This window comes from Syngnathus scovelli, chromosome 12, assembly GCF_024217435.2.
Source record: "Syngnathus scovelli strain Florida chromosome 12, RoL_Ssco_1.2, whole genome shotgun sequence".
NCBI classification, from domain to species: domain Eukaryota; kingdom Metazoa; phylum Chordata; class Actinopteri; order Syngnathiformes; family Syngnathidae; genus Syngnathus; species Syngnathus scovelli.
The window spans coordinates 3,781,209-3,807,778 of record NC_090858.1 but is presented as its reverse complement, the minus strand read 5'-3'; the positions used below and the strand labels follow the sequence as shown (position 1 = coordinate 3,807,778).

The 26,570-nt window shown below is 43.6% G+C and overlaps 3 protein-coding genes across 5 annotated transcripts; all 3 read right to left on the bottom strand.

Moving 5' to 3' along the window:
• Positions 1-65: 65 nt before the first annotated feature.
• itprip (inositol 1,4,5-trisphosphate receptor interacting protein) lies at positions 66-3,366 on the bottom strand. Its single transcript, XM_049737063.2, has 2 exons — positions 3,220-3,366; positions 66-2,057 (listed from the first exon to the last, which is right to left on the bottom strand). Exon 2 carries the CDS (start codon positions 1,994-1,996, stop codon positions 419-421), a length of 1,578 nt encoding a protein of 525 aa, XP_049593020.1. The 5' UTR covers positions 1,997-2,057; positions 3,220-3,366; the 3' UTR covers positions 66-418.
• A 102-nt stretch (positions 3,367-3,468) lies between these two features.
• LOC125979034 (tumor necrosis factor receptor superfamily member 6) lies at positions 3,469-5,797 on the bottom strand. 2 transcript variants are annotated; one of them, XM_049737064.2, is made up of 9 exons: positions 5,676-5,797; positions 5,467-5,567; positions 5,142-5,279; positions 4,951-5,071; positions 4,808-4,878; positions 4,647-4,739; positions 4,518-4,564; positions 4,276-4,294; positions 3,469-4,190 (listed from the first exon to the last, which is right to left on the bottom strand). In XM_049737064.2, exons 1-9 carry the CDS (start codon positions 5,753-5,755, stop codon positions 3,910-3,912), a joined length of 951 nt encoding a protein of 316 aa, XP_049593021.1. In that variant the 5' UTR covers positions 5,756-5,797; the 3' UTR covers positions 3,469-3,909. The 2 variants fall into 2 exon arrangements, with proteins under 2 accessions (XP_049593021.1, XP_049593022.1); XM_049737065.2 differs by having other exon boundaries at positions 4,276-4,291.
• Positions 5,798-14,893: 9,096 nt separating this feature from the next.
• On the bottom strand, positions 14,894-24,862 carry LOC125978447 (phosphatidylinositol 3,4,5-trisphosphate 3-phosphatase and dual-specificity protein phosphatase PTEN). Of its 2 annotated transcripts, XM_049735801.1 has the most exons (10): positions 24,137-24,861; positions 19,643-19,727; positions 19,526-19,570; positions 19,414-19,457; positions 19,037-19,275; positions 18,256-18,397; positions 17,241-17,309; positions 16,727-16,893; positions 16,072-16,365; positions 14,894-15,997 (listed from the first exon to the last, which is right to left on the bottom strand). In XM_049735801.1, exons 1-10 carry the CDS (start codon positions 24,213-24,215, stop codon positions 15,812-15,814), a joined length of 1,350 nt encoding a protein of 449 aa, XP_049591758.1. In that variant the 5' UTR covers positions 24,216-24,861; the 3' UTR covers positions 14,894-15,811. The 2 variants fall into 2 exon arrangements, with proteins under 2 accessions (XP_049591758.1, XP_049591759.1); XM_049735802.2 differs by lacking the exon at positions 17,241-17,309 and having other exon boundaries at positions 24,137-24,862.
• Between the last annotated feature and the right edge of the window lie 1,708 nt (positions 24,863-26,570).

Genomic DNA, 26,570 nt, shown 5'->3' with positions numbered 1-26,570 from the left:
CTACAAAATGCAGGTTGAAGAGGTGTCCAACAATATTATAAAAAAATAAAATTCAGTTCACAGTCTAAAAAAAACAAGTGATTTTATTGGTTGAGGTTGAATATAATTTTGACAATAATCTATATAGCTGCCATCAAAATGAGGTATTTTGTATTCCTATATTAGGGGTCAACAAAACACATATTTACAAGATCCACTCCTTCAAATGAAAATCGTTTGCTGAATAGTCCACTATATGGACAAAAGTATTGGGACACTTGATCTTATAGATGACTTCGTAGACAACCAGGAGAAACTTGGAATTCATTCAGAGGAGTGTCCAAATACTTTTGTTCGTATGGCGCAGCTACAGCAATCCACGTCAATATATGCACCATAAATAAAAATAAGTGCTTTAAATCTACCATCTTAATTCATTTTAATAATCCAAGCCAGATGAGGAGAGAGGAGCGTACTCTTGTAAAAGCATGGCTGCATTGCTCAACATCTCCTCCAGGTGGCGCACTGTCGCCACGTAAAGATCCCTCTTCAACACCAACCCTCGAAATAGATTGAGTGGAGCCGCTTTGCGGAAGGTCTCCGGAAGCTGGATCTCTGGTGGCACTCTGCCGTTCCCGATCAAGACGTGATGGAGTCTCTTCTCCCGGAGGCTCCCGCGCATGAAGCCGAGCACGTCTCGCAGTCTACTCTCAGTTTTATCGGCGGTCCACTCGGACGGTTTGTTGAGCAGCAACAGGTGCAACAGGACGGTCTTCCAGTGGTAGTTGGTCAAAGCGGTTCCCCCCGTGAGGGTCGTCTGCTTCCTGTGCAGGAAGGTGACCACCTGAAGGCAGTGCAGATGGCAGGAATGTCGAGGTAGCAATTTGGCGACGTGTTTCAGCAGATTCCTCTCGTAGACGGCAAGCGAGAGAGACCAGAACGGGTCTGGGGGTACGTCGTTTTCCGAGGGGAAGTGTGAGACCAGATAAGCATCGGTGTCCACCAACTGGATGGCCGGTATGATGTTCACCATGACGGCTTTCCCCGAAGGGAATCGAACCTTGAGGGCGCCTGGTGCGTCCAGTCTGTGAAACGTGACCTCAAAGTCATACTTGTGGGAGATGCGCCCCCACGCTTTGGTGAGGGACACCTGAAACCACTTCATGACTCCATCCTTGGCCAAGAGCGGCTTTTGTTTGGAGCAGAGCAGCTCATCGAGATTGCGCTCCACGACCTGCCCCGTTTCGCTTTTACTGTGTAGTAAGCACAACATGTCCTCTCCCAAGTTGGCGGAACCACATAGGCATCCACCCTCATGGTCCCCGAAGCGGCTCACCTGGACGGTTCCACAGCCTTGCCTGTCGGGAGGCACGTCGCTCCACGGTTCGCACCAGAGGTTGAGCTGGAAGTCCAGCGGATCCGGAGGTGATAACAGCACCACGAGGTCGCACGTCGGAGGCTTGCGCACTTGCCAAGACTCGAACATGCTTCCCATTCCGACAAAGTCCCCCACCTCCATGTCCGCCTCTCGATCGGAAACGCTCCTGAGGGATTCCAGGAGGTCGTCGGCAAAACCCTCCACGAACTCCCTCATTCTTCCGGCGTCGTGGGACGAGTTGTAAGTCCACCGGTCGCAGAAGCTGCTCAGGATGTCCTTGTCTAGTACCACCGCGCCGGTAGAAAGCTCCTCATCCTCGTCCAGCGACCTCGTGTCCGACTCGACCATATCCACCCTGCTCATCTCAATGGCCAAGAACACCACGAAGGACACGGCGCCCCAGAAGTACCAGCTGTAACCTTCTTCCGAGCCATCATCGCCTTCCTTCTCATCCACCTGCGAGAGCTCCGTCTCCAACTTGGCTCGTTCCTTTTCCAACCTCTCCGCATGCTCCCGCATGCGTACCATCAACTCTTCATCCTGCTCCACGACGGTTTCGTTTTCTTGCGGAAACAGCGAGGGGTGGTTCAAAATGGCGGCGGCGACGACCATACACACCCTTGCGATGGCTCCCTGCATCTTCGGCTTGCTTTTGGTAAACGCATCTAAAGGTCTTCAAAACAACCTCGCAGCTCATTTCCTGGAATAGACGACAAGATTTTCATTTGTAAAGACTTATTATTCTACGTCTTAAGTATCTGTGGCTGGTATCGGCAGCTTCTGCGAGTACCCGATACTTACATAACATTGTTATATTTGGAAATGCTGAATTTGTGCTTAACAGGAAAACAAAGCAGCTGCTTGTATAGGACTCCACCCTTCGAAGGGAAGCAGACTAAATACAGCAGTGGCAGGCTATGTGACGCACTAACACACAAGAGGAAGGAAGTTTACACATCATTTTTGTTGTTGTTGTTGATAACCTCTTTTTGTTAACAGCAAACCTGCTGAGATTTTTCTCCCTCAAAAAAATGGAGGAGGATGTCCATATTAAGTTTATCCACCGTGAACTGTGAGAAATTAATGATGCTCGGGAAAGAATGTTTAATATTGCAAGAGGAAGTTACATAAGAGGTTTGCATAGCTTTGCTGAACTTTGCTCAACTTTGGCAAAGCAACACAGGACGTTCTACGATAACGGAATTATTAATATGACGGAAACCGCCTCAAGCTAAAATAGTCATATGGCCATTGGGTGTGAGACAAAATGTTTTCTGTGTTGAATTTATAACAGAACTGGTGGACAATGTTGAAAATATCACCCTCAAATATTTTTGGGAATTAAAAACGGTCTTGTTTATGATAAATGGGGGCGACATGACTGCATTTGGTCTTGATGGTTTTAGAATGAAAGAGATGAATTCTTTGAGGTGTTGCTTGGTGTAAAAAGTTTTACAACCACAGGCTTAAGTAATGGGAAATTTTAGAGCCTCTGACCTTTTTCTGTTATTAAATGTCTTTAAGTATAATCATGAGCTCAACATTTCTGGGAGGGGAAAAAAAAAAAAAAAACTCCTCCGGTTGTCCTGGCAACAAAATAGGAACACGTGGGCACAGTACTGTAGTACAACGTGATTCCAAACACATGAGTCACGTTGCAGTCTGCTACAACAAGAAATGAGTTGTGGAGAGTATTTTTTATTTTAAAAATTAAGAAAAAGATAAGTAGTACATCGCATCGAAGTGAGCATCATAGCAGCTTCGCAACTTTAACAAAGTTTAGCGGAAGTTTGATACGCTGCCGTATAGAAATAGTCACTACGGTGGCCGAGACATGTCAGAATGATTAAATCAGAACTTACCTTTGACGTGATAAATTCTTGGTATCATGGTGGGATTCTTTTCGTGGTCGTCGTTCAGGCTTGCTGACGCGATTTGGGAACGATTGCTGAATTTCGCTGACATTTCCTGTTCGGGCGCTCCACCCAGACGCGGAAGTCACGCCCAAGTTTAAGAACCACCACATTTGGCTAACACTGCGCATGCGTGTATCAAAGGACTTTTGAAATTGACATTTTGTGATTATTTTGGCTAAATATTACCTACATTGAATAAAAGGGCCTCAAAACAGGACAGGCCATTTTTAATTAACTGTAGCTCATGTTGCATTTGACTTTTGTGTTCACGTTCTTAGAAATGACAAATGATTGGAAACACTTGTTGGAATAAATGATGTTTCTTTAAAATTGCCACTTTCCTGCAGTACAGTATAGCAAAGATGTACAAAATCTGTGACAGTGCATTTTAAGGTAACCTTTCTATAAATACCTTGGTACAAACACAAAAATCTTGTAAACAATTCAACTCATATTGTTCTAATTAATTCATATGGATTGCACACATGGCTCCCTCCATTGCTTAAAATGTTTACCTCAATCATTTCATTACCTCCAAAATAGACATACTGTGTACACGACAACATAGGCATAAAAAATTCCTGAGAAGTTCATCATCTGTCATGTTTGTTCTTTTAAAAAAAAGTGGACCCAAATTCAATTTTGCAATAAAATAGTCTTCACCTTTTCTGCTTTCAAATTATGCCTGGTATCATACAGATTTTGTACCAAAATGTTCATTGCGTTCATGCCTTGTTCCTGTACCCACATCCTCAGAAGCTGCAGCGTGCACTCCTGATGATCATTCGGGTTGTCTAATCGGCAGCTCTCAATCTTGACAGGGCTCATCCCGCTCCGCGTTGCCACATTCGTCATAGTCTTCCACCCGAGCTCTTCTGCGATAGCGGGCAGGTGCCGTGAAGGGTCCGTATTCGGTACTAAAGACAAAGAGGAGAAAAATCACAATGGTGGCGGTACGAGGGAAAGTCGTGGTTAAATTGGAGCGCTTATAATTTTACTTACTGTTAAAATGCACCACCTCCTGGGACAAAAAAAAATACAAAGAATCAATTAAATTGCTTCATATTCCCGGAATGAAATATCAAAATGGCGGAGAGATCATTAATTTTAGTCACGAAATTACCTCTAAGCTCATTAAAATACAAATGGAATACGTTGGTGTTCCTCAGGGATCTGTTTCAGGGCCACTACTAAAGTTCTGACACACATATCACAAATACGCATACAAAACTGACAGCACTCACCATTTCAAATGTCGTTGGATTGTTCGATCTCGGCCGGTTGCTCCAAACTGATCAGTCATACCACCCAAAGACGAGATATACCATTATTAAAACGAGCAAATTTACAAATACACGACTAGGATTACTCACGCTGATTCCTGTTCCTTCGGAGGCATAGACCAAGTATAATTATTGCCACAACTGCACAAGCTACGACGACTCCTGTCCAGGCATAAGTTCTCTCTAAAGCAAAAATAATTAAAAATATATTATTTTACCACACCTGACATATGCCAATGCTTCAATCATACCTTTTAATTTGACATTGCACACTGTGTCATTGGTGGCTGTGCAAGCTACTTTGACACCTTCTCTACCGCACCTGTCCAAAACAACACCAAATGTTGGAGGGGTGATACAAAAATCTGATATACTGTTAGGGTGATCAACTTACTCAGTACAAGAACTGCACAGTTTACATTCTCGAGCATTAGCGCTAATGCAATAATGATCCATTTTGCACCGGCACTTGGTGTCTTGGCCTTGGGTACAGTCCGTCTCCACCTCCAGATTGGCTATGAAGGAGTATGTTGACGTGAATTGAAGTAACGTCTTGATTTTTTTTGGAATATATTCAAAGTGTACCATTGATGTGTGAGCAAGACGTGCAGCGTTGGCAGGTGATGTCATGATTTGGGTGGTTGTTGTATGTGCCTTGCTCACACAGCTCACATTGTGTATCTTCTGGATTGGCAGCAGTGCAGTGCGCCTTTAGACGCTGACCTGCAGGGAAAAAAAACAGTTGTGGTAATAATAAAAGCCATCACGTGATCTTTTATAATATGTAACGCTAAAAGCGTGTCATCAGATGTTTCACTCTGATGTAACAATTGATTACTGTGGTTGTAGTTTGTATTTTCGTACTAATTTCTAATTGTATTTAATATACAATTTTGTATGGTTTCCTCACCTATACCACATAGGCAACAGGTTGTTGACTCATGTTGGTAGACTCCATCAGCACACCGATCGTTGCTCCTTTTTTGCGGCCCGAGTGAGGCGTCGATGCCGCTGTCATTTGGGAGAATTCAAAAGTGAAAGTAATATTAGCACGCGTAAGCCAAAGTAGCGTGGACTTACTAAAATAACACGTTTCAAGCATATTAAACTCTTACTTACACCGACAAATAGTTGCCGAACAAGACATAGATGAAAAAACTCCTCAGAAACGGAGAGAAGGAAGAATAAGACGTCTTCATTGTAAACCTGTAGTGACGGTTGACTGCGCATGCGCACAATGATGACTATTTACTGCTGTTCCGCGTTTGAACACTAGAGGCCGGTATTATACTTTGTAAGGAGCGTAAGAAAAAAGGCACCCATGTACATGACAAAAAGGGGTGAAAAAAGGTGTTTCGTGTGTAGTTTACAAAAACAGTAAAAAGTTACTTTCTCTTACACTTTTTAAAAATATTTTTTCATCAGTTTTTACCTTAATGATGTATCCAGTCCTTTTAGGGTTTTAAGTCGTCATGAGTTGAATTCCTAGTTGGAAAGCACTGATTTCAGTTTCCCGCACCATTGTAAAAAATGCCTTTTTTTTTTCTGGATGATCTAGAAAAATTACTTTTATTTTCTATAGAGCTTGTCCTTGAGTTTGAGTGATGTAGTTTGTTTTATTACATTAAAACTTATACCCTTAAAAATACTGGGTTAAAAATTGGACTAACCCAGGAAGTTGGGACAAATTAAAAAAAAAAATGGGTTGTTTCCACCCAACAACCCAAAAAGGTCAAATTGACCCAACTTCCTGAAAAACTAAAACTAATACGAAACCTAATAAATGCTAAAATAAAATGAAGCCTTTTCAAATGCTCCATAAACACATTGACACAAACTAAAATGGCCTTTTTTGCATTCCAACTTTTCCGTTGACTACATTCGGAACGTTACAGGCTCAATTTTTGCTCAATGCTGGTCCCGCGAAGGCCAAACTGAGACTGTGGCACCAGCAGAACAGGAAGTCAGGAGTCGGGCCGCTCCTGCGCTACAGGAAATAACCTCAGCGCTCATGACGCGGGTCTCTGGGGGAAAAAGCTCAGCAACTTCCACTGATCCAACGTGGTTTTGTGTTCGCTGCGGTCAAAGGCACTCTAAGTCCATGCTTCTACACATGCAGTAAATCTGTAAAGCTGCCATGTGTATGGTAAGCCGTTTGAGCAATTTTTTTTTGATATCCAGCTTAAGGTCAGTCCATGCACTAGTTTGCCCTTTGTCCTCACTAATAAGGCAACTAGTGAAAAAAATAGAACTGGGTCTTGTTTGCAATTTTTATAGTGTCAAATTTGGACAAGAAAAATTAAGCATATGGAATCCATGCTTCAACGGCTTTCCATACATTGTGTCTCCATGGAGAAACACGTCCAGCGGTTGGCTTAATTAGAGCTTAGTCTATCGACAAATGAGATTTGTGGATGGCGGCGGGGGCATCCGTTTGGCAAAACAATGGAGAGGAGCTCCCGTTGGCTTATGGAAAGAGAAAAAGGCCGGCTGGAATATCACGTCGTGATGGATCTGTCGAGACTATTGATATTGGGAGGGAAAATCCCGAGCGGGACTTAAGAGGCTAAGCCGAGCTTGTAGGCTGGGCCACGCTGTCTTAAACCCCGCTTGTCCCGTCCTTTACCTCTCCTCTGAGCGGTTCACTTTATTAGGTACACACGGATGCTGGGTAGGATGGCTAAATCATAAGGAGAAGAGGTTCGAATATTTTGGAAAAAATAGGACAGACGGACAATTCCGCTCTTGGGATTGAATGCCCACCTTTACATTACGTTGAATGCTACAAAAACGAGTCCATCAGTTGAACTGGGTGAACTTTCCCACAATGAGAAAAATAAAAAACCTAAATCTCTTCTTCTTTCGAAATATTCTTTAAGACATAAGCCAAGCAAATATATTAATCCGCCTTTTGTGATCAAATCCCTTTTCGCCCACGCATGTTTGTCTTTTTTGAATGCAACTAAAACACACAATACACGCACACACACACAAAGAGCTATCACCTCCCACCCGCCCGCCTGGAAAATATTAACCTCATGTCACCTTTTCATCTAACTTCATGCATCACCCTGCTAGCAGGGCTCCGCACGCACGCCACATGTGCCCCCCCCCATCCCATCCATCCCCCATGCACTTTATTTTGTTGTTTTGGTACTGGTCCTCCTGGCTCAAACAGAAAAAAAGCTCCTCAAGAAAGTCACTAGGGACATCTCCGTCCGAAGAATGCCAGAGAATTCAAGGAGTGGAGGAGGAGGACGAGGGGGCCGTTTGGTTGGAGAAGACCAAACGGCAGGAAATGAGAACGCTCCCCCGTGACTGGACCGCATGTGCAATCGGAGGCCCAGATCAGTCGGAGGATTAAAGGAAAAAACAGAGAAAGTTAGCAGCTAGGAGGAGGAGGAAATGTTTGAGCGGCCTATAAATAGACGACTCATGTCGGCGATGATTGCGAGAGGCATGCGAGCATTCATTATTCAGCCTCGTTTTGCCAGCTGCAATATATATAAAAAAAAAAAATTCATGTCACGACGCCACTTCAGTGGCCTCTATGTCAAAATAGCGACATTTGTCTGTTGACGGTTTGAGCTATTGTTATTTGTACCTTTTAAAGTACAGTATACAAATTATTATTTTTAATTTCATGCTTTTGGTGTAGTACCACATATTGCCACAACATACCAGGCAGTAATGAGCTCAACTGGGAAGAACTCAGCACATTAGAGAAGCAAGAAGCAACTATAAGCTACCATATAAATCCATTAGTTGGTGCAAAATGCTAAGCTAACGTAAATTAGCATCATTGTTACAGCAATTAGAAACTTCATAAAATCTGCTAAATATACTGAAAAATAAAAATATGATTGTTTAATCGATTTAGCAGCCCGGGAAAGATGTTGTACTGCCAAATAGGTGGAGTTGAGAAATTTCCGGCCCAGCATAGCTGAATAGATTGAGTTCGACCTTGGAGGTAGCGTTGCATTAAATGACCACAAAGCACTTAAAAACCGCCTTGGTGGTCTGGAGATGCGGCAGCGGTAATTGTCTTCCACGCACACTCAAGAAGCCATCTGCTTTGTTTGAGCATGTCCACAGACACAAAAGGGATTTAAGCAGGGCCCTCCAATAAGCCCTCAAAGATATTTCGGGAGCGAGGTGCGAGACTACCGACGCCATCGCTCCTTCGTATGAGTCGGAGAAGGTTTTTTTTTTTTTTTTTTTACATTGAGGGAGGTGCAGGAGGCCTCATTCATAATTCAGAGGCGTCGTCGCAGCGATGCGAGAGAGCAGGACGCATCTGTCTGCATTATGCCAGCGTTGCCTCGCCGTTGCATCACCCAGTCGGCTCGTTCCATTTCCCCCCCCCCCTCTCTCTTTTCGAGAGTTTTAATGCGCCGCCTATCAGCGTCGCTCCGGCTGCGGTCTAATTTCGGCCCTCGGATAAGAGCCTTTATTTGTCACACCGCCCTCTTTTTTTTTTTTGGGGCCGTTTCCTGAGCTTGGCTTGCCAAAACGTGGACCATAAAGAACGTGTAGAGGACAAGAAATGATGGGACTGATCATCTAATGGATGAAGGAGTGTGTTCAGTATGCATATTATTGGAACTGGAAGCCCATCCCCCCCCCCGCTTCTCGATGCACACATGTATAGCCGCCGTTTCCACACACAAAGAGGCGCGTGTGCCGTATTACACACACATGTACACACACGCGCACGCACACACAGCTGGCTGCTGGTCCGTCTGACCTAGTTTATATCTGTAGGCCGCTCTTAATGGAGAGCCCGGCGTATTATTGTGCCACTCGGTTCCCATTTGCATTTCTGCCCCGTCACGGACAGATGGCACCAGAGGTCGAGCTGCTTCGAGGCCCTCACTCACACACACGATAAATCTAGCGGAAGGCCTCGCTTGATACGCACACGCGGACACAAAGAAAGCGTACCTGCTTGTTTTGGAGCTCTGCTCAAGGAGATGTAATGCAGGCGTGTACGTTTGAGGTGGCAACGTTGAGAATGGAGGCGGGCGCTTGTACTGTACGGTGGCAACTGCTTGGATTTCTTTGGCTCATATTTTTAGTGAACATAAAAAAATTGACACTATTAGGGACTTTTTGAGGCAGATGTCGATTACGATATTTGGCTGGATAAGAGTCCGACAAACGATTAATCAGCTGTTTTTGAAAAAATAAAATAAAAAACAACTTCACGTCACATGTTCTGCCTTACACTTTGTCCTTTAATTATTTAATTACAACAGAGAAAGGAATTAGAAAAAAAATTGACAAATTTGTTTTTGGTTATGGTCAAATTTTGGTCGTGATGTTTGTACTTTTAGAATAAAGTATAGTATTTTTTTTTTTTTTACTTGAGGCAAATAATAATAATAAATTAAAATAATTTTAAAAATAATTAATTGAAACTACTGTACTCGAATGCAGCACATATAATATAAATAATAATAAAGTATAGTTTTTTTTACTTGAGGCAAATAAATAATCAATTAAAATAATTAAAAAAATAATTAATTGAAACTACTGTACTCGAATGCAGCACATATAATAATATAAATAATAATAATACATTAAAACTACTGTACTGGAATGCAGCACATATAGTACATGATGCAATGAAGGGTTGCTTATTTGGAGCCCGCCACTCAAAGCAGTCCTCATGGATCTTTTTTTTTTTTTTTGCTCTGATTTGACATTATATAGCAGGGGGATTGGGGGCGCGGGGGGCATTGGGATTAGGATTAGCAGCTGTTTCCCCTCAAACGGCGGCAACGATACGCTGGCGCTGATGGCAAATTAATAGATGAATAGAACATGCACCAGTCGTCTCAGATAATGTGCTCAAGCTCCCGCTTTCAGAAATAGCGAGGAAGGTGTCCTTTTCGTGAACCCGCCACGGTGTGCGTGTGTGACAGGAGATCTCCACACACACACACACACTCAGTTGAGAAGTAGCAGAGTGGCAATGGGAGGCATATTGTGGCCGTGAGAACGGTTTAAAACATGATGACTTTAATCTGGCCAGTACAAAGCCAGCTCCAGATTACGCCCACTGCCTCTCAAGCGCAGATCCGGTTTAGATGACCCCCGCTTGCTAACATGAGAATACATTTGTGCAAAAAAAATTTTTCTTAAATGTGAATAAATGTTTTCAGAACACAAGCATTTTATAAAATCAAAGTCATTGTTTCAAATAAGGTCAAATTTGGGATTTACGGCCACCCGGTTTGTAATTAAACACCCGAAACAGTTATTAATTAAACACTAGAAGTACTTCACTACACAATAAATTCTTCTTTGGTGCAGTAGGATTCCATTTTGTCAGCGTGTAGTTATTCATTTTGACGGCGGGGGACCTGGCTAACAACTGGCATCATTGTCTTGTGAAAGAAAAAAATTATGTAAACAAGCTTCCTCTTGCTAAGCATTGATGAAGCCACAGTACCCACCCACAAAAAGCCAAGACCTCCGCCAAGGAATGAATATCGAATCAATCTGCAAAATGACAAAGTGACAATGTTGCATTTCAAACTCGCTTTGGCCAAATGTCAACATGTCAATTATCTGCTCTCACGCCAGTCATGTGATAAATAACTGCCAGCTGGTGGAAGGGGGGGGGCGGGGTCACAGGGGTCGCGTTTGTGGTGGGGGCAAGGCGTAGGGCACGGGTATCAGTTAGCGCCGTCGGGATTAGGGTGTGTCGTCGTCATCGTGGGACTGATTCACATTAGCCTCCCGATGACACGAGATGAAGGAGGAGGAAGCGGGGGGGGGTGGGATTACCCACGCTCCCTCACTTCTGGATGGGAGTCAGGTAGACAACAAAGCCTGCCAAAAGGATAGAAGGGAGGATATAAAAAGTCTACACACCCCTGTCAAAGCATCAGGTATTAGAGCTATATATATAAAAAAAAGTCTGAAAAATATCTTAAATATTAAGATATTCAGAATGATGTGATTGGAATAGAATATTTCCTATATGCAAATATGTATTGTACATCTTTCAGACTTGGTTTCTAAAATCTGAAAAAAATAATATTCATGAGCGATTATATGCTAAATAACAAAACTTGGTGCGAACGTCCCGTATATGTGCAACGTCAGTACGCTTGGGTTAGGAAACTAAACTGTGCTGTATTGTGCACACTGTGCTTGCTACATGTGGGCCATCTGTCCTCTTGTATGTGTGTGTGTGTGTGTGTGTGTGTGTGTGTGTGTGTGTGTGTGTGTGTGTGTGTGTGTGCACGTACTTAGATCTATGTACAAGGACATATGGGATAGTACAGAAATGTATGTATTACAAAGCCTGCAGGAAAAGGACTTTCCGTTGCTTTAGGTTCCAACTACTCAAAGCCAAGCTAAACATAATGCAAGTTCCTCTTGCGGACTGTGTGTGTGTGGGTGTGTGTGTGTTATAATAATGCTGTGCTCTTTTGCTTCCGGCTATGCTGCAGAGTGTCCTGCACAATAGATGCTATACATCCACCACATTGATCATACAGTACATGTATGAGTGTGTCGAGGAAGAGGAGGGGTCAAGGGCATTGAGAGCAAAAAGTATTTCCATGTGTTTCCTACACGAACACATAAACATTAATGAGAATATACACACACACACTAGCACACACAGTGAGTCATAAGGTGCATGAGTTTTTTTGGCAATCAACTCAAAGTACTTAGTTTATCCATCGACAAGCAGTTCAGCTTGTACAACCGCAATAATGTAAAACGCCATAGTCGAGCTAACGGAAATTAGCATTGATGTACTGCTAACTTGAAAAAATTCCAAACACACATTCAAGCAGTGTATAACATAACACCAAAATGTTAAACTATATTTAAAAGTAGTCCGATAGTTTAACGCCAGCCAAAGTGCATTAGCTTAATGCTAACATATAATGCAAAACGCCATAGTCGAGCTAATGGAAATTAGCATTGATGTAACTTGAAAAAATTCCACACATTCAAGCAGAGGATATAACATAACACCAAAATATTGAACCAAACCATATTTAAAAGTAGTCGGATAGTTTGCCAGCCAAAGTGCATTAGCTTAATGCTAACATATAATGCAAAACACCAAAGTCAGGCTAAAGGAAATTAGCATATATTCTCAGCATTAATATAATGAGCATGAATATACGTTAGGACTTTTTGCTTTGCATGCTTATTATTGACTCCTCCCTTTCCCTCCTCCTCCGCAGACCACCGTGAAGAAGAGGAGGAGGAATGCATGTACACACACACACACACACACACACACACACACACACACACACACACACACACACACACACACACACACACACATATGCCATATGTGTGAGCACCAGTGTGGGCACAGTGCACTGATCCAATATTACGCCTGTGGTCCTCGCTGTCTTTATGGGGAGACGGTGGGAGGCTGGCTAGGACTTTGTACATTCTCAAGCATATTTATTATGTGTGTGCGTGTGGGTGGGTGTGTACTTTCCACAGACCCCCTTTGCTACACGGAGGGCCAGCGTGAGTGTGCGCGGTGCTCCATGTGTGTTTAAGCTTTTTTGTTTAATTTCTACTTCCTGTTTTATTCTCGGCCTAATCCAAACGCAACACAGCTGCGCGTGGAGAGAACACGAAGGGATGGGGAGATGAAGGCAGAGGGGAAAGGACGGAGGGGGGGGGGGGGGGGGGGGGGTTGCCGGGTCCTGGTGAGTGCGGCCGTGCTACCAACAGATGGAAGGGAAATGGGGTTACCAGCTTGGATTTATCTTCTTTGTAGGCCAGACTACAACAGACACCGCCCACCCCCTCATTTTGGTCATAATACGACGTGTAAATCTGCATATTTGGTGGTCACCCCCCCCCTCCACCCCCAGCGTTACCCACAAGACTCTCGAGTCCAACAGAACCATTTTTACTATCACCCCCACTTAGAGTCGTCAATTGTGACACTGAGAATTTACAACCCGCAAAAGTGAATAAAGTTTGGGTGGTCTAGGAGGCTTTCTTGACATTTTATGGCTTTCTAGTTTTGTGCTGACACAGATTGACAATTTGATCGCAATATTGCAGACCGAAGTTTGAGAAAGGTGGAAACTGTGTAATCCAACCTCAATGTGACCCAAATAAAAGGCCTCACTCAGCATGTAGTGACACGACCCCCTTTTTTTTTTTTTTTTACCGGTTAGGCCCAACCCCACCCACCCAACCCGTGGCAATCTGCCAGATTATGTAAAACAGGGTTTCCCCAAATTTTCAGAAGCCAATCCTTGGACCATAATCTTCTAAAATATATATTTAAATAAGTGTTCTTCGTAGAATCATCACCATGACAACCCCAACTAGCATCAATGCTAAATCAAGAGTTGTGTAACAAATTTTCATCTCATGTTCTGATTTACAACAAAGAAATCATTTAAAAAATAAAATTGTACCTGTGCCTGCGGTTTCTCTGCAGTCCGGCTGGGTCCACGGCAGCATACTCATTTTTCCACTCTAAATGTAACAAGCTTTGATGTCACCATCAAGCGCATTGAGGGAACATCTTAATAAAGCAGAAGGCGGATTATGTGGATGTATATGTTCCTATAATCAGACATTCATAGGTTATTATCAGGAGACTGTCGAGGAGGAGGAGGAGGGCGGCTTTAGTCGGGGTCTCGCCACTCTCTACTATCACAAGAGACATGCCCGCTAATCCTGTTACTCTTTCGTTGGGGAGAGAGACTCCAAAGTGGAGCAGTCCTCTTCCTCCTCTTTTCTCATTTCATGTGGACCACAGAACGCATCGACTCAACATCCTTGATCTCCGGCTTAAGGGCAATGTGCTAGTTCGCTCGTTGTCCTCACCAGGAGGTCAAGTTTGGTATGCTAGTTGGAAAAGGAAGAAGTGAAGTAAGATGGTGCCACTGCATGCAAATGATTTTGCTATTTATTTTTATGTGTATGCTGTAAAAATATCTATGAAAAAAAAAATATAAATATATATATTTCCATGATCTGCTGCGGTGATTTAATTCACGTTTGTATTTGAAATTTGACAAAATTTCCGTTTCCTCCCCACCCACTGTTTGTTGCGTTGACCTTTAAACGCAGGAAGCCACAACTACCTGCTATGGTGTTCTTTTTAAAGATGGAGTTCATACAACTAATATAAAATAGTAAAATAACACTAAGCAAATTGTTTTATATAACAATAAATTCAATTTGTGATTTCCTCGTCAAGGTTTAAACATTTAAAGTTTCTTTTCTTTCGACTGTTTATATTAATACATACCCTTACAAGAATCCATACACAAACTTTTTTAAAAAATCGAATATCCCAAGCACGCATTTCCCCCTGCTGTTTTTTATGTATTATATTTTTATTATCTTAGGATAAAAAAAACATTAACAATTACATGGGATGCCTTGTTCTGCATAATTTAAACGTATACACAGTGGGAACAGGAATGGCAATGCTTTTAGACATCATCACAGCCTCTTCGACCCCCCCCCCAGGCCCAGCCCACCCCTCGAACCCACCCTTGCCCTTCCCCCCCCCCAACCCACGGCCCGCATGCAGTTTGCACTGCACAAAGGCCAAAAAAAGTCACGTGAGACAGCCTGCAAAGAGCACAAGAAGCATTCACAGTAAAGGAGGAGAGGGAGGAGTAAAAGAGGAGGAGGAGGAAGAGGAGGAGGAGGAAGGGTGAAGCAAAGTGACTGCAGCACTGGCCTTGGTTTTTGGACAGGAGAAGGAGCAGCAATGTCCCAAGTAGATCGTCCTTGACTTCAACTCCCGTCTCTCCTGATTGTGGTACTCTCTTTCTTTCCATTGTCTTTGACACACACGCACGCACACACACAAATCCTTTATATATGAATGTATATATATGTATATACATATACGTATGTATATAGATATAAACACATTTGTTTTTTTTGTTTTTTTTATAGCTACAGCACCTTTTCCCCATTGGGCAACAGTGTCAATACCTTGCGCGTGGTAGATGTCCACGCAAAAAGGGGGGGAGGGGGAATAAAAAGAAAAAAAAAAACAATATATTGGTCAGGATAATTCATCTTTTTTTCCCCCTAAAATTGGCATTTGACATGATGATATCCTATTGCCATCTGGGTTGGGGGAGGGGGGGGGGCTTAAGGGACAAAAAGGTTCTTCTTTTAAGTTTATATTCAAGTTTACTCCTTTTTTTTTTCTCTGTTGTATAATTTCTTCTCTTGCTGTTTGTTGTTTTTAAATTTTCTTATTTAAAAAGAGTTCACACTTTTGTGATTTGCGTGTGCTGCTCTTCGTCAAAAGGTTCGTTTTCCGGATCAGAGTCAGTGGTGTCAGAGTATCGGTAATGGTCTGGCTCATTGTCGCTGACGTCCGGCGTGACGGATGTCGAAGTGCTCGCCTCGGAATTCGAAGGCTCCTCTGCGGTTTTAGTGAAATACAACTTCACCTAAGATGGGGTAGGAAAAACGAAAACCGACATCAGTAACTGGGAGGTGTTCAAATTTCCCCGTGACAGATTACCTTGAAGTTTGGCGAGAAGTAGCGGTTGGCTTTGTCCTTATTGGCCTTGTCCAGGTCATTTTTGGTCAGCGTCAGGATGAGGTAGTCCCTGTCGCTGCCGTCCCTGCTGCCGCCGCCGCCTCCGTCCCTGCACTCGGCGTTGCTCGGCGGCTGAAGCTGTTGTTGGACCTGGCTGCCGCTCCCGCCGCCCTGCTGACTATCAGCGTTGTTCACCGCGCCATTCTCCAATTTCTCCACGCCTTCCTCCGGCCCGGGGATGAAGAAGGTGTTTACCCAGAAGTGAAACATTTTGTCCTGGAATGGAAAAGAAGCAGGTTCAAGCAAAGATTATATTTCGCTGTATATAAAAAATGAACTATTAGCAATAATTTCTGATTGACGCTTTAAATATTAGCCATTTTTAGATAAAATTAACTAGGTTGTGTAATTTTACACCTAATATGCGGGCAGGCTCTTCAGAGATCCACCTCATTGTATACAAGCAGTTAAAAAGTCAATTTTCCATAAAATGTCTCCTTTACGTCCATGTTTGAATAATAGCATCTATAAAACAAGACCATTACGACTTGACGGGGGGGGAAAAAAAAATAATTATTTGAGGGAGCTGTTTATTTGCCTTCAAGAAAAAAATACCAGCACCAATATATGCACTGACCTTCTTCATCATCTTGTTCTGTTTGTGGAAGAACTCCACCTTGATGTCGCCGCACACGGGCAGGGGCTGCGGGAACTCAAAGAACATGTGCTTGTCCTCGCGCCGGGTGTGGGTGGGGTTGGATGTGTGGATCTTCACTTTGAGCTGGTACACGACGAACTGGGGATCTGCAAGAGGCGGCGGCGAGGACGCCACACATACGAGGCGTGATGGTGAGCGAGGAGGCTTTTAGCGGCCAAAGACGAGCGAGGGCGCCAATGTGTTATTACGTGAGTGGATGCATGCAAATGCACCGACATTAAAAAATAAAAAGACAAGAGCAACATGCTACACGTGAGAAGACCCAAAACCAGAGATGCAGGACCCTATTCTGATAGCTTGGTGTTTTTCCTGCCAGGCAAATACGTCTGCTACCTAAAGATTGGGTCCTGCCTGCGGATGCTGGATCTCTGGGGCCTGGCAAAAGAAAATGAATGGAATAGAAAAAAATAAAATGGATGAAAGGCTCATTTACCCCAATGCCAATTCCCTTTCTTGAAGCCCTGAGGGGTCGGCTCGCTCCTGTTTTTAACGGTACTGTCTCCTTAAGAGAGGGGAAAAAAGGGAGACGGTGGTCACAATCGGCGCCCGACTGCAAGGGGGGGGGTGTTCTCGAGGGAGAGCACAGCAGGCACAAACACAAGAAGAAGTGGACACAAATATTTACAGATATATTTACAAGGGGGGTGGGAGTTCACTCTGGACCAAAACATTTAAGGCAGGGGTGGGAAACTTGTAGCCCGTGGGCCATATATGGCCCATGGGAGCACAAAAATAAAACTTCAAAAGTCACAGTTACAAAACATTGACGGAAAAATGATATCGCTATAATTTGTATGACACTTTTGATGTGTTGACTTTGATCACTCAGAATAGGTCCATCTTTTTTTCTTAAAGCAAGAAAAAGGAGGATTAGGAATCAAAAGCCACAATCCATCCGGTTAAGAAAAAAGGAAGCCACAGACATCTTTTACAGATGAGTTTTTGGACCACAGCGTTTACATACAAGACAGAATTGTGTGAGTTGGACATGTACGACGAGTTAACACAAAAGGGTTATTGTTTGCTATGCCACCATAAACAGAGCAGACATGGAAATGCACAGACAGTTCAGCCCAAAACAGGTCACTGCAATGTCACAATTGTGTTAAATATAATCATTAAAACAATAAAAGGAATTCAACGTCTGTCTGGCGATTTAAAGAAATGATAACGAATTAACAGTAAAGGCAGGTCTGCCATTCGGAAGCCCCACGAGGCAGCCGAGCGCTAATAATATCTAAAAAGCTTCATTAGCTAAAGGTCAAGTCGACCTTGAAGTGGAGTAAAAGCGGAGGGCCTCATCAATAAGAAGCGAGGATGCCTCGCTCCAATTTGCTTCCAAAAAGGACGACGAGCGTCCAGCGATACTAAAAACGCAGCGTGGGTGGGACGATACGCGCGTGGCTCGGAAAGGTTGAAACGCGAGCATATGTGCGCGGGTGACTCACTGCAGGTGCCCCCGCTGAACATGGGCAGCGTCTCGAAGACCATTTTGTGGAAGAGCAGCGCCACCGGCTTGTACTCCAGCTGGTTCTTCAGTAGGTAGCTGTAGTAGTAGACATAGCGGCGCTGGCTGGGGATGGTCACTCCCTGGCAAAAAAAGCATCACGGGTTCAGAGAGGACAAACAAGGCGGGCAATTATATATATATATCGTACTGCTGTAAAATTGAGAAAAGAAAGTCGTAGAATAAAGCCAAATATACATACTTGGGGAGCAGCAGGTTGTGTGTGTGTGTGCTCGCTGTGTTTTGCTCTCGCTTTGGCAACAAGCGAATGACTATTATCAAATTGACATCAGTCACAATGTTACCAATGTTTTCTTTTTTTCTTTGCTGCGCAGAGATTGTGTTGCTCTCTCCGCCCGAGTGCCGAGCCTCTCCCCCTCAAACACAAACCAGCTAAGTGTAGCACAATTCTCCCACACTCGCATTCTCAAGGCTCAGAGTAACTGCATTTTTTATTTATTTTTTTTACACTGAAGGTAAATTGTGACTTTGTAAAACAATTTGAGTGTATGACAGTCTTTGCAGAAAGACGCCTTTAATTTTCCATGTCCAGCATTCTTGACCTTAACCTACAAGCCTCGGGCCAAACCGATTAAACAAATTAATTGGATGACATTAGCTCTTTTTTTAAAGTGGTCATTTTATTAACAATTTTTTCCTGCAGCCGAAAGAGGATTTGGGAAGAAAAAAAATAATAAAAATCAGCCCTTGGGACTCCTCACCTTCTTGTCCCTTGTCCTGACTTCACCGTAAAAGTCGAGCGCCTCCTGGGCCTCCTGGAACTTGCCGCGGTGGAGGAGATAGGCGCAGATCATCACGCCGGTGCGGCCCTTGCCGGCCTTACAGTGGATGGCCGCCACGTGATTGTCGTCCTCGCTGAGCCACTGGTCCAAGTCTTCGCAGAAGGGCTTGATCAGCTCCAGCTGAGGGGGGTTGTGGTCTTCGAAGGGGTACTGTGCAACTGGAAGAGGCAAGACACACATTGTGGTGTTTTGATTTTTTTTTTTACAAGCCCGTGAGTCACAGTGTGGAACAATTTTTGGTCAATTTTTCCATGCGCAGATGCAAAGTTTTGGCAATGGCCGAGCGAGCGGCGTACCTCTGCAGTTAAATTTGGCAGCGTCGTAGTGTCTTTCTGCGCAGCTGAAACGTGAACATCCAGTCAGAAATCAGGAAAGAGTGGAGGAGATCAACTGTGAGGAGATACTTACAGGTTGTAGATTTTGTAATGGTTTTTATGCTTTGAATCCAAAAACCTGTTGACGGCAGAGGAACAAAGTTAGGAAACGAGGACGAGCAGAGTTGTCGGCGGGAGCGCGGCGACTCACCGTACTACGTCGTCGATATTGTTCCTGTACACGCCTTCGAGTCGCTCTGCTGGAAAGCCCATGGCGATGATGTTTGGGTAGATATCTGCTCAGGGGTCAAGGAACAGTAGCCTTTTTTTTCCGAATGGCCGGCGATGTAACACAATGAATTATTTGTTGGGCTATTTAACGAGACACGTCCATCGCTAGAAATGAGCAAGTACGCGAGCCGGGCAGCGGACCGTGACAAAGTTTCGAGGGCGGCGTCAATAGCGCCGTGTCATTACAGTGGCGGCGAGATGAGAGCGCAGGAGCGACGCTGATCCGCATGTGTGTATTGGCGTGTTGTGACAGATGGCCTTGACGGTGAGGAGGAAGGACATGAAGAACTGCGCTCCTGCCCGAGCCTGGACCACATGTGGGCGAACGAGAGGAGAGGCTTCATGACCTGTGTGTATTTTTAGAGCGTAAACGTTATATCAGCGAGGCCTGCAACACGAGAGTGTCTCGGTGGAGTTCAGTTCGCACGCGTCGGGGACCGCTTTTGCTATGTTCTTCGGGTCCCCTGGGGGAAATATTGCACAGTTAAGGTATGGTGGAGATGATCCGCTCAGTTCTTCAAGTTCACACTAAGTACAAGAGTGAAGGAAATAAAAGGTGGATTTGAGGGTGCTTTCACAACAACAGTTTTTTTTTCCTGTTTCGAATTGGCTGATTGGCTTCCACACTGTCTTGTTTGCATTTGTCTAGAGAATTAAAAAAAAACAAAAAAAAACAGTTCAGGTTCAGATGAAATGATCGATTGAATATTGATTCCTAGGTCATGACAACGTTTGTTACGGTTTCTCAGAGCTGCTCTAGTGGGATTTTTTTAGGCAAGACCATCTTTGAGCTCTGACGAAAAAAACAAAAAAAAAAACCGAGAAAAAATAGCTTGTTGGTGGCAGAGGTGAAAGAATCTCCTGAGTTAGATGGAAACAACCATTATTAATAAACGAGCATCTCTAAACAGCAAAAGCCTGAAGGGACGGACTTCCAATAAATATTTATCAATCAACACTATCATCCATCCATCCATTTTCATATCCATAAAAACCTTCGAACCATCTTGCGTTAGTGAGGCGTACCTAATGGAACGGCCAGTAAACGGAAGAAAGGGGCACTGCACCGCCTTGTGCGCAGCTCGACTGCCTTTTTTTCCGAATGGCATGATGTCATCCGACGGGGCTGCAGCACAGGAGGGGCGGGGGGGGGGGGGGGAGGCTGAGGTGGGAGGGGGGGTAGCGGGAAGCGTCAGGGCCAATTATACAGTGACACACATACGCTCTTAAAAGAGGAGCGCATCAGTGTCAGGTTGCCGTGAAGACAGAATAATGGAGTTGGCGCGAGCGAGCGAGCGCCGCCGCCGCCTACCTGAAAGTGAAGTCTGCTCGCCGCTGCAAAGCAGAGGGATTTCACACTTTTAACCAGTGACTAAAGGGCAACCTTTTCTCACACTTCCTGAGTCCAAAATAGGGGAAGCTCAGTGTTTCTAATTGGATACGTCTCGTTTTGATGTTGAGCAGCTTTTGATTTTCTCCCCGTATCGCTGTTGAGCCGTGTTAGTGAATGTCAAGACCTTTACTGAGAAAAGTAAAGCTGGAAACACACACACACTTTCATCTTTGCAAATTGTGCGTGCAAACACAACCGGTTGGAGCGGAACTGCGAGACACTTTGAAAAAAAAAAAAAGGACAAGCGGCATCAAGAAGTGTTAAGATGAGGGGAAAAATAGAATTAGTAGCTGTAGTTTAAAATAGAATTTTGTTTCTGGGATATAAGCTGGAGTCAGTTGCCAAACGGAATTGAGTTTGCAGTCCAGGCAGTTAGCTGCTAGCGTTAGCCAACAGCTGGCTAGACGCTAACCGGTTGGCTACCATGATTTGTTTTATATTCCTTTGAATGTTAAAACCCATTTTTAGACTCAAGAGTGCCGGGAACGCTTACACATCAGATCCCTGGGCCAGAACCGGAAATTAGGGAGGCAGAAAAAAAAAGACGAATTTTTCCAGGTGGTCATTTTTCCGCCATTTCAACGACAGGAGGGAATGAATTTACCAGCCTGTAAAAATTAAATAAGTGGTACCTGCAACAATGCATTTCAAAAAGATGGTGACAGGTTGATTTTTTTTTTTTTATATATTTAGGTGAAAACTGCTCACTGTCAATAAACTGCCCTGGCTTCTGTTTTCCCTCAACTAACTGACAAAGTGATCCCAGTCTGACTATTTCAAGGTTGTATTTTTTTTTTTTTTTTAAAGCGCCACAACTCCCATGAGAGCCTCAGCCCAGGGCATGGTGGACTGGTAGAGGGGTAGGGGGGGGGTTGGATTCTGCAGCTGGGAGGAAATGCATATGCAAGACCCCCTGACGGAAGCTCCAAGTAGGAGGGAATTTTTTTTTGTAGGAACGCCTTCTTTTTAAAGCCAGCCCTCGACTGGGTTCTAAGCATACGCCAAAATACAACTGAGCAAGGGAGAGAGAGAGAGAGAGGGGGGGGGGGGGGGGTTGTTGGTGGGGGGGGACAGGAAAGAGGGAGAGGAAAGGGGGCAAGCGGGGAGGGCGAATTAGAGTGGGAGTAGTCAAGAAAAAGAGCAAAGAGGGCCGATACGAGATCACTGCTTAACTCCACTTTAACGGTGTATTACATAACTTGCATATTGTTTCAGACGCAGCGGCAAAAAAAAGTGATAACAGGGCCCGTATTGTAAAAAACTAAAATGGAGACCTCCCCCTGCACATTAGGAGGGACATGACCCCCCCCCCTCCCGTCCTTCCCTTCACCACAAGCTCTTTGCAGGCAATAATCATGGAGTCATGACACATTTCATCAGATAACATCTGACTGAAGTCTGCAAGGTACATAGTTCCGCAACAAAAACCACAGCCGACACACCAGATCGACAAAAGTTGTTCTTACAACCATGTGAGCGCACCACTGAAGGCTTTATGATAAAAAAAAAAAGAAAATCGGTAAGAGCAATTAGAGCCCCCTTCTCCCAAAAGCCATTTGTTAATCGGTTATGGACGGGACAATTTTCTGAACTCCTGCTTTAATATCATTGCTTTCCGATATTGTCCAAAGCTCGTGTCTAGGTGAACTTTCCCAGACAGCGAACGAGTGGAGCCCAGTAATCCAATCCGAATACCAAGAGACACTATTCATCAACAATCAGATATATCAATTAAATCGACTGGCACGCCAATATCTCGTCCAGGCAACCTACAAAAAGCACCTATTAATTTTTTTTCACATGCTATATGTGTGCTGTGGTCCATAAGGCACAAAGTCCATTATAATGGGAAAAAAAATTAAAATGTCAACATAAAAAAATATCTCACTAACGGCCATACTCTTGTAATTGGAATTAAAATTTGATTTACTGAATGTGCTAAACGAAAGGGTTAAAACTGACTACCTTCAGGGAGTCAAAGTTCTGACTTTTTAGGGATTTTAAGAAATAAATACAAATATTAATAGATGTCCAAAAGAAGCCAATGATGGAAAAATACTTCCAAGACAATTTTGAGGTTCCATTGAAGGATTAATGACTTTTTGCAATTATGCAACCACAATTTACATCTAGTGGATATCGCCAACCAAAAAAGATCGCAGTTTGGCAATTTTGGTCAAATGTAAACAATAACTGTCATATATGACAAAGAAATAACGGCAATGATAGAATTTTCACAACCACCGAGGTCTTTGAATGACAGATAAGGACCAAGGGTCACTGGAGTGGCCAGAATAACCAAAGCTGTAAATGCTTGTGGAGGGAATATATATATATATATTTTTTTAAGAATGCAAAAATACGATCCTCTCAACACATGTATGTACAAATAACCATAACTCTAGTATACCTTTAGACTAGTCAGACCCCCCCCCCCCCACACACACACAAATGTTGTGCTTGGGTGCCCAAATTGATGTCCATCTAGAATCTTGCAATAGTTTAAAAGTTTCATGTTACCTTAAAAAGTGTTACCAGAATTAAAATAGCAATGAAAAAAACGGTCCCCATGATTTTCAATTAAGCTATCATACGGCCTTAATATAAATCTATGAAAATGACTTGACTACTGGTAAAAAAAAAATCGATTACCACTCCATTTTATCAAGGCTATTAAGAGATCACATGCAAGTATAAACCAGATGTGGGTTTTTTTTACAGGAGCCTCCAAAATGCTGAAAGTAGCACTACCCGGTTACCTTGCATTTTGTTACACGCACGATGTCTAGTAAGAAAATTTTCTGCTGCGATACGACAGTGACATGAGTGCACGCCGCTTTGACAGATCCACCATCTTTCAAACACGCTTGATGACAGCCCGAGCTAGCCCCCCCCCCCCCACCCCCCTTACCCCTGTTAGCCCCGCGCTAGCTCCCTCTCACATTTCTCATTGTAAGATAAATAATCATCATCAATGCGGCGTTATGAATGAGTAAAATAACAAAGTGCAGGAAAGGATACATGTTAAATCCAGGTCGAAGCCGTCCTCCTGGTATCTCCTTTTGTTCCGGCTGACAATTTCTTTAATAATGGCAGTCATTGCAGCGGCTGACAGGAGTCTATTATGGGGAAATGATGAAAGCAGACTTTTTGGTGGTTCGGTGGTACACGGCGGGTCCACTCGATAGGGGAGGGGAGGGGGGTCCTCCTCGGGGCTAGCCAGCCGAGCTCGTTGGGATTAGACAGGCTTCCTCTGGAACATAAAGACGGGCCTTGCTCGGCTTCTCCTCGGCGAAGGCCCGACTTTTCCAATCCCGCGGTCGCTCTTCCAAATACTCCCCAGTGAAATACATGCAGCTGTCCACAAAATAAGCCCCGGGTTCGGTCCGAAGCCAGAAGAAAACTCACTGGTAACCCCGGGAGGAAAGGGGGGGCAGGGGGGAGGGGGGGGAGTCCGTATCCAGTCACTCGGACGGGGGGGAGGTTGGAGCTAGGCTAGCTCGCTACGATCCAAAAAAGACCTCCTTAGCGATTCAACATTGTCACCGAACGCTCGTCGAGAACATCGCGGGGAAGGGAAAAAAGTGACAGGCTCCACCTCAGATGTATACAGACTATACAAAAATCAGCAATATGCACAGATTGCGTTGACAGCTCCGTCCCGGGGAATCATCTTTCTTTTTTACTCGCTCCAGCTGAACTCAGGCTCCCATCATGGCCTCCACCGAGGAAAAAAGAAGGTAGAGCAGGCTGGGCTTTTAGTACACGTATCCTGCCGCCTTCGCCGTGTAGTCCCTCGGTTCAATTCATTCGGACTATTACAAGATTATTTGAGCAGAGCTAAATTTTACAAATAATGATATAGTCTTAATTGTGATATAGAACAATATTTGAAAAGAAAGGAGGAATACAGTCTGTTATTATTTGATCGCGGCGGAAGGATACAAGAGGTACGCACACGACGGCTCCCTTCTGTCAAAGTGATCACGTGTGACTATAATTAGGGAAGTTTCTCACATAAAATGTCACTTTTTTTCGCGCTTTTTCCCCCTGCTCACAACTGAGTCGCTTTGTGTATTAAAATAAGGGAAAATATTTATATTAATAACGAGGTAATATTTCATTCTCACTTTAAATGACAGTCAATTGTTTCTGATTGAATTATATTTTATTAGAAATTGGTGGACACAACGGAGTTATGGCAAGCACATTCACCTTTAAAACGATACATTTCCATTTTTAATACCAACGTCTTTCATTCGTATTTACACTTTGAATAGTTTGAAATGTGTGTGTGAGGTCAAAACGACAAAGCTGCAACGTCACTTCGACTTTAGAACAATGACGTCACTTTTCCCCATTCATGTGTATTGAGAATCCAGTTTCAGATACCTATATTTCAGTTAGTTGTACTAAGTTCATCTTGTTTTTCCTTTTTAATCACTTCACTGGTTTCTTTTATCTCAAACAAATTATTTTAGGTGCATTACCTGACATGTTTCGGCGGGTTCTTAAATCAGTGCACCAAATATTTGCTGTTAGAATTTTATTATCTTAATATTAATATACTGTATTTGATATATGTTGGCTTTGCAGTAAACCAGAGATCCAGCCTATGAAACTGAAGATCCTGAAACCGCCTCTATAAGCATGAAGGCATTTTTATATTGTTTTCTCCATGTTGCTGCATCATATGCGTTCACATATAAATATCATAAAGAGTTGTAATATACAGATGTGCGGAGTTTATATTTCTGCGAGTTTCAAAGACTTTCACGAGGGGTTCAAATTTCGCATCCTCAAACCAAAGAAGCTTTTCATGATGTTCAATCAGAAACGCATGTAGAATCCATGATGACTATGTGGTCCGATGCACAATCACATCTGGACACAGCCTGCATTTGAAACACAATACACACACAATACACACAGATTTTTTTTTTTTTTTAAATAACTGTCATTATGGCTTATTTAAGAATCACAGTGATCATCAACATTCATGTCAAACAACGTGAATGTGGATTGAATTAGGTTACACTCCAGAATTCCACACCCAGGAAGTGTGCGCCACATTCTGAGAGATTTACTTCAACAGCTGTCCTTGTCGTTCCTTTGTAACACGACATGTCGGCCGCGCCGTAGTTGGGAGATTTTATTAAGTCCCAGGCAAGTGCAGCTCAGCAGATTTGAAAATTGGGTTACCTGGAACATCACAGATTAAATGATGTGATCCCATGTAAGGCTAATTAAAAATCTGCTTCTTGCAGGAGAAGATAGTTGTTCTCATCAGAAGGCTCAATCCGCTTTGAGCCCGGCACGGAGCTTAATGACTGGCTGAATTAACTGTTAGGCAAACAAATGAATCCAAACACCTTCTAAGTATCTTTAACCTATTAGGATGGCTGAGGAAGCATCATCGGTGTTGAATAGAGATGTCCAAACTTTTTACACTGAA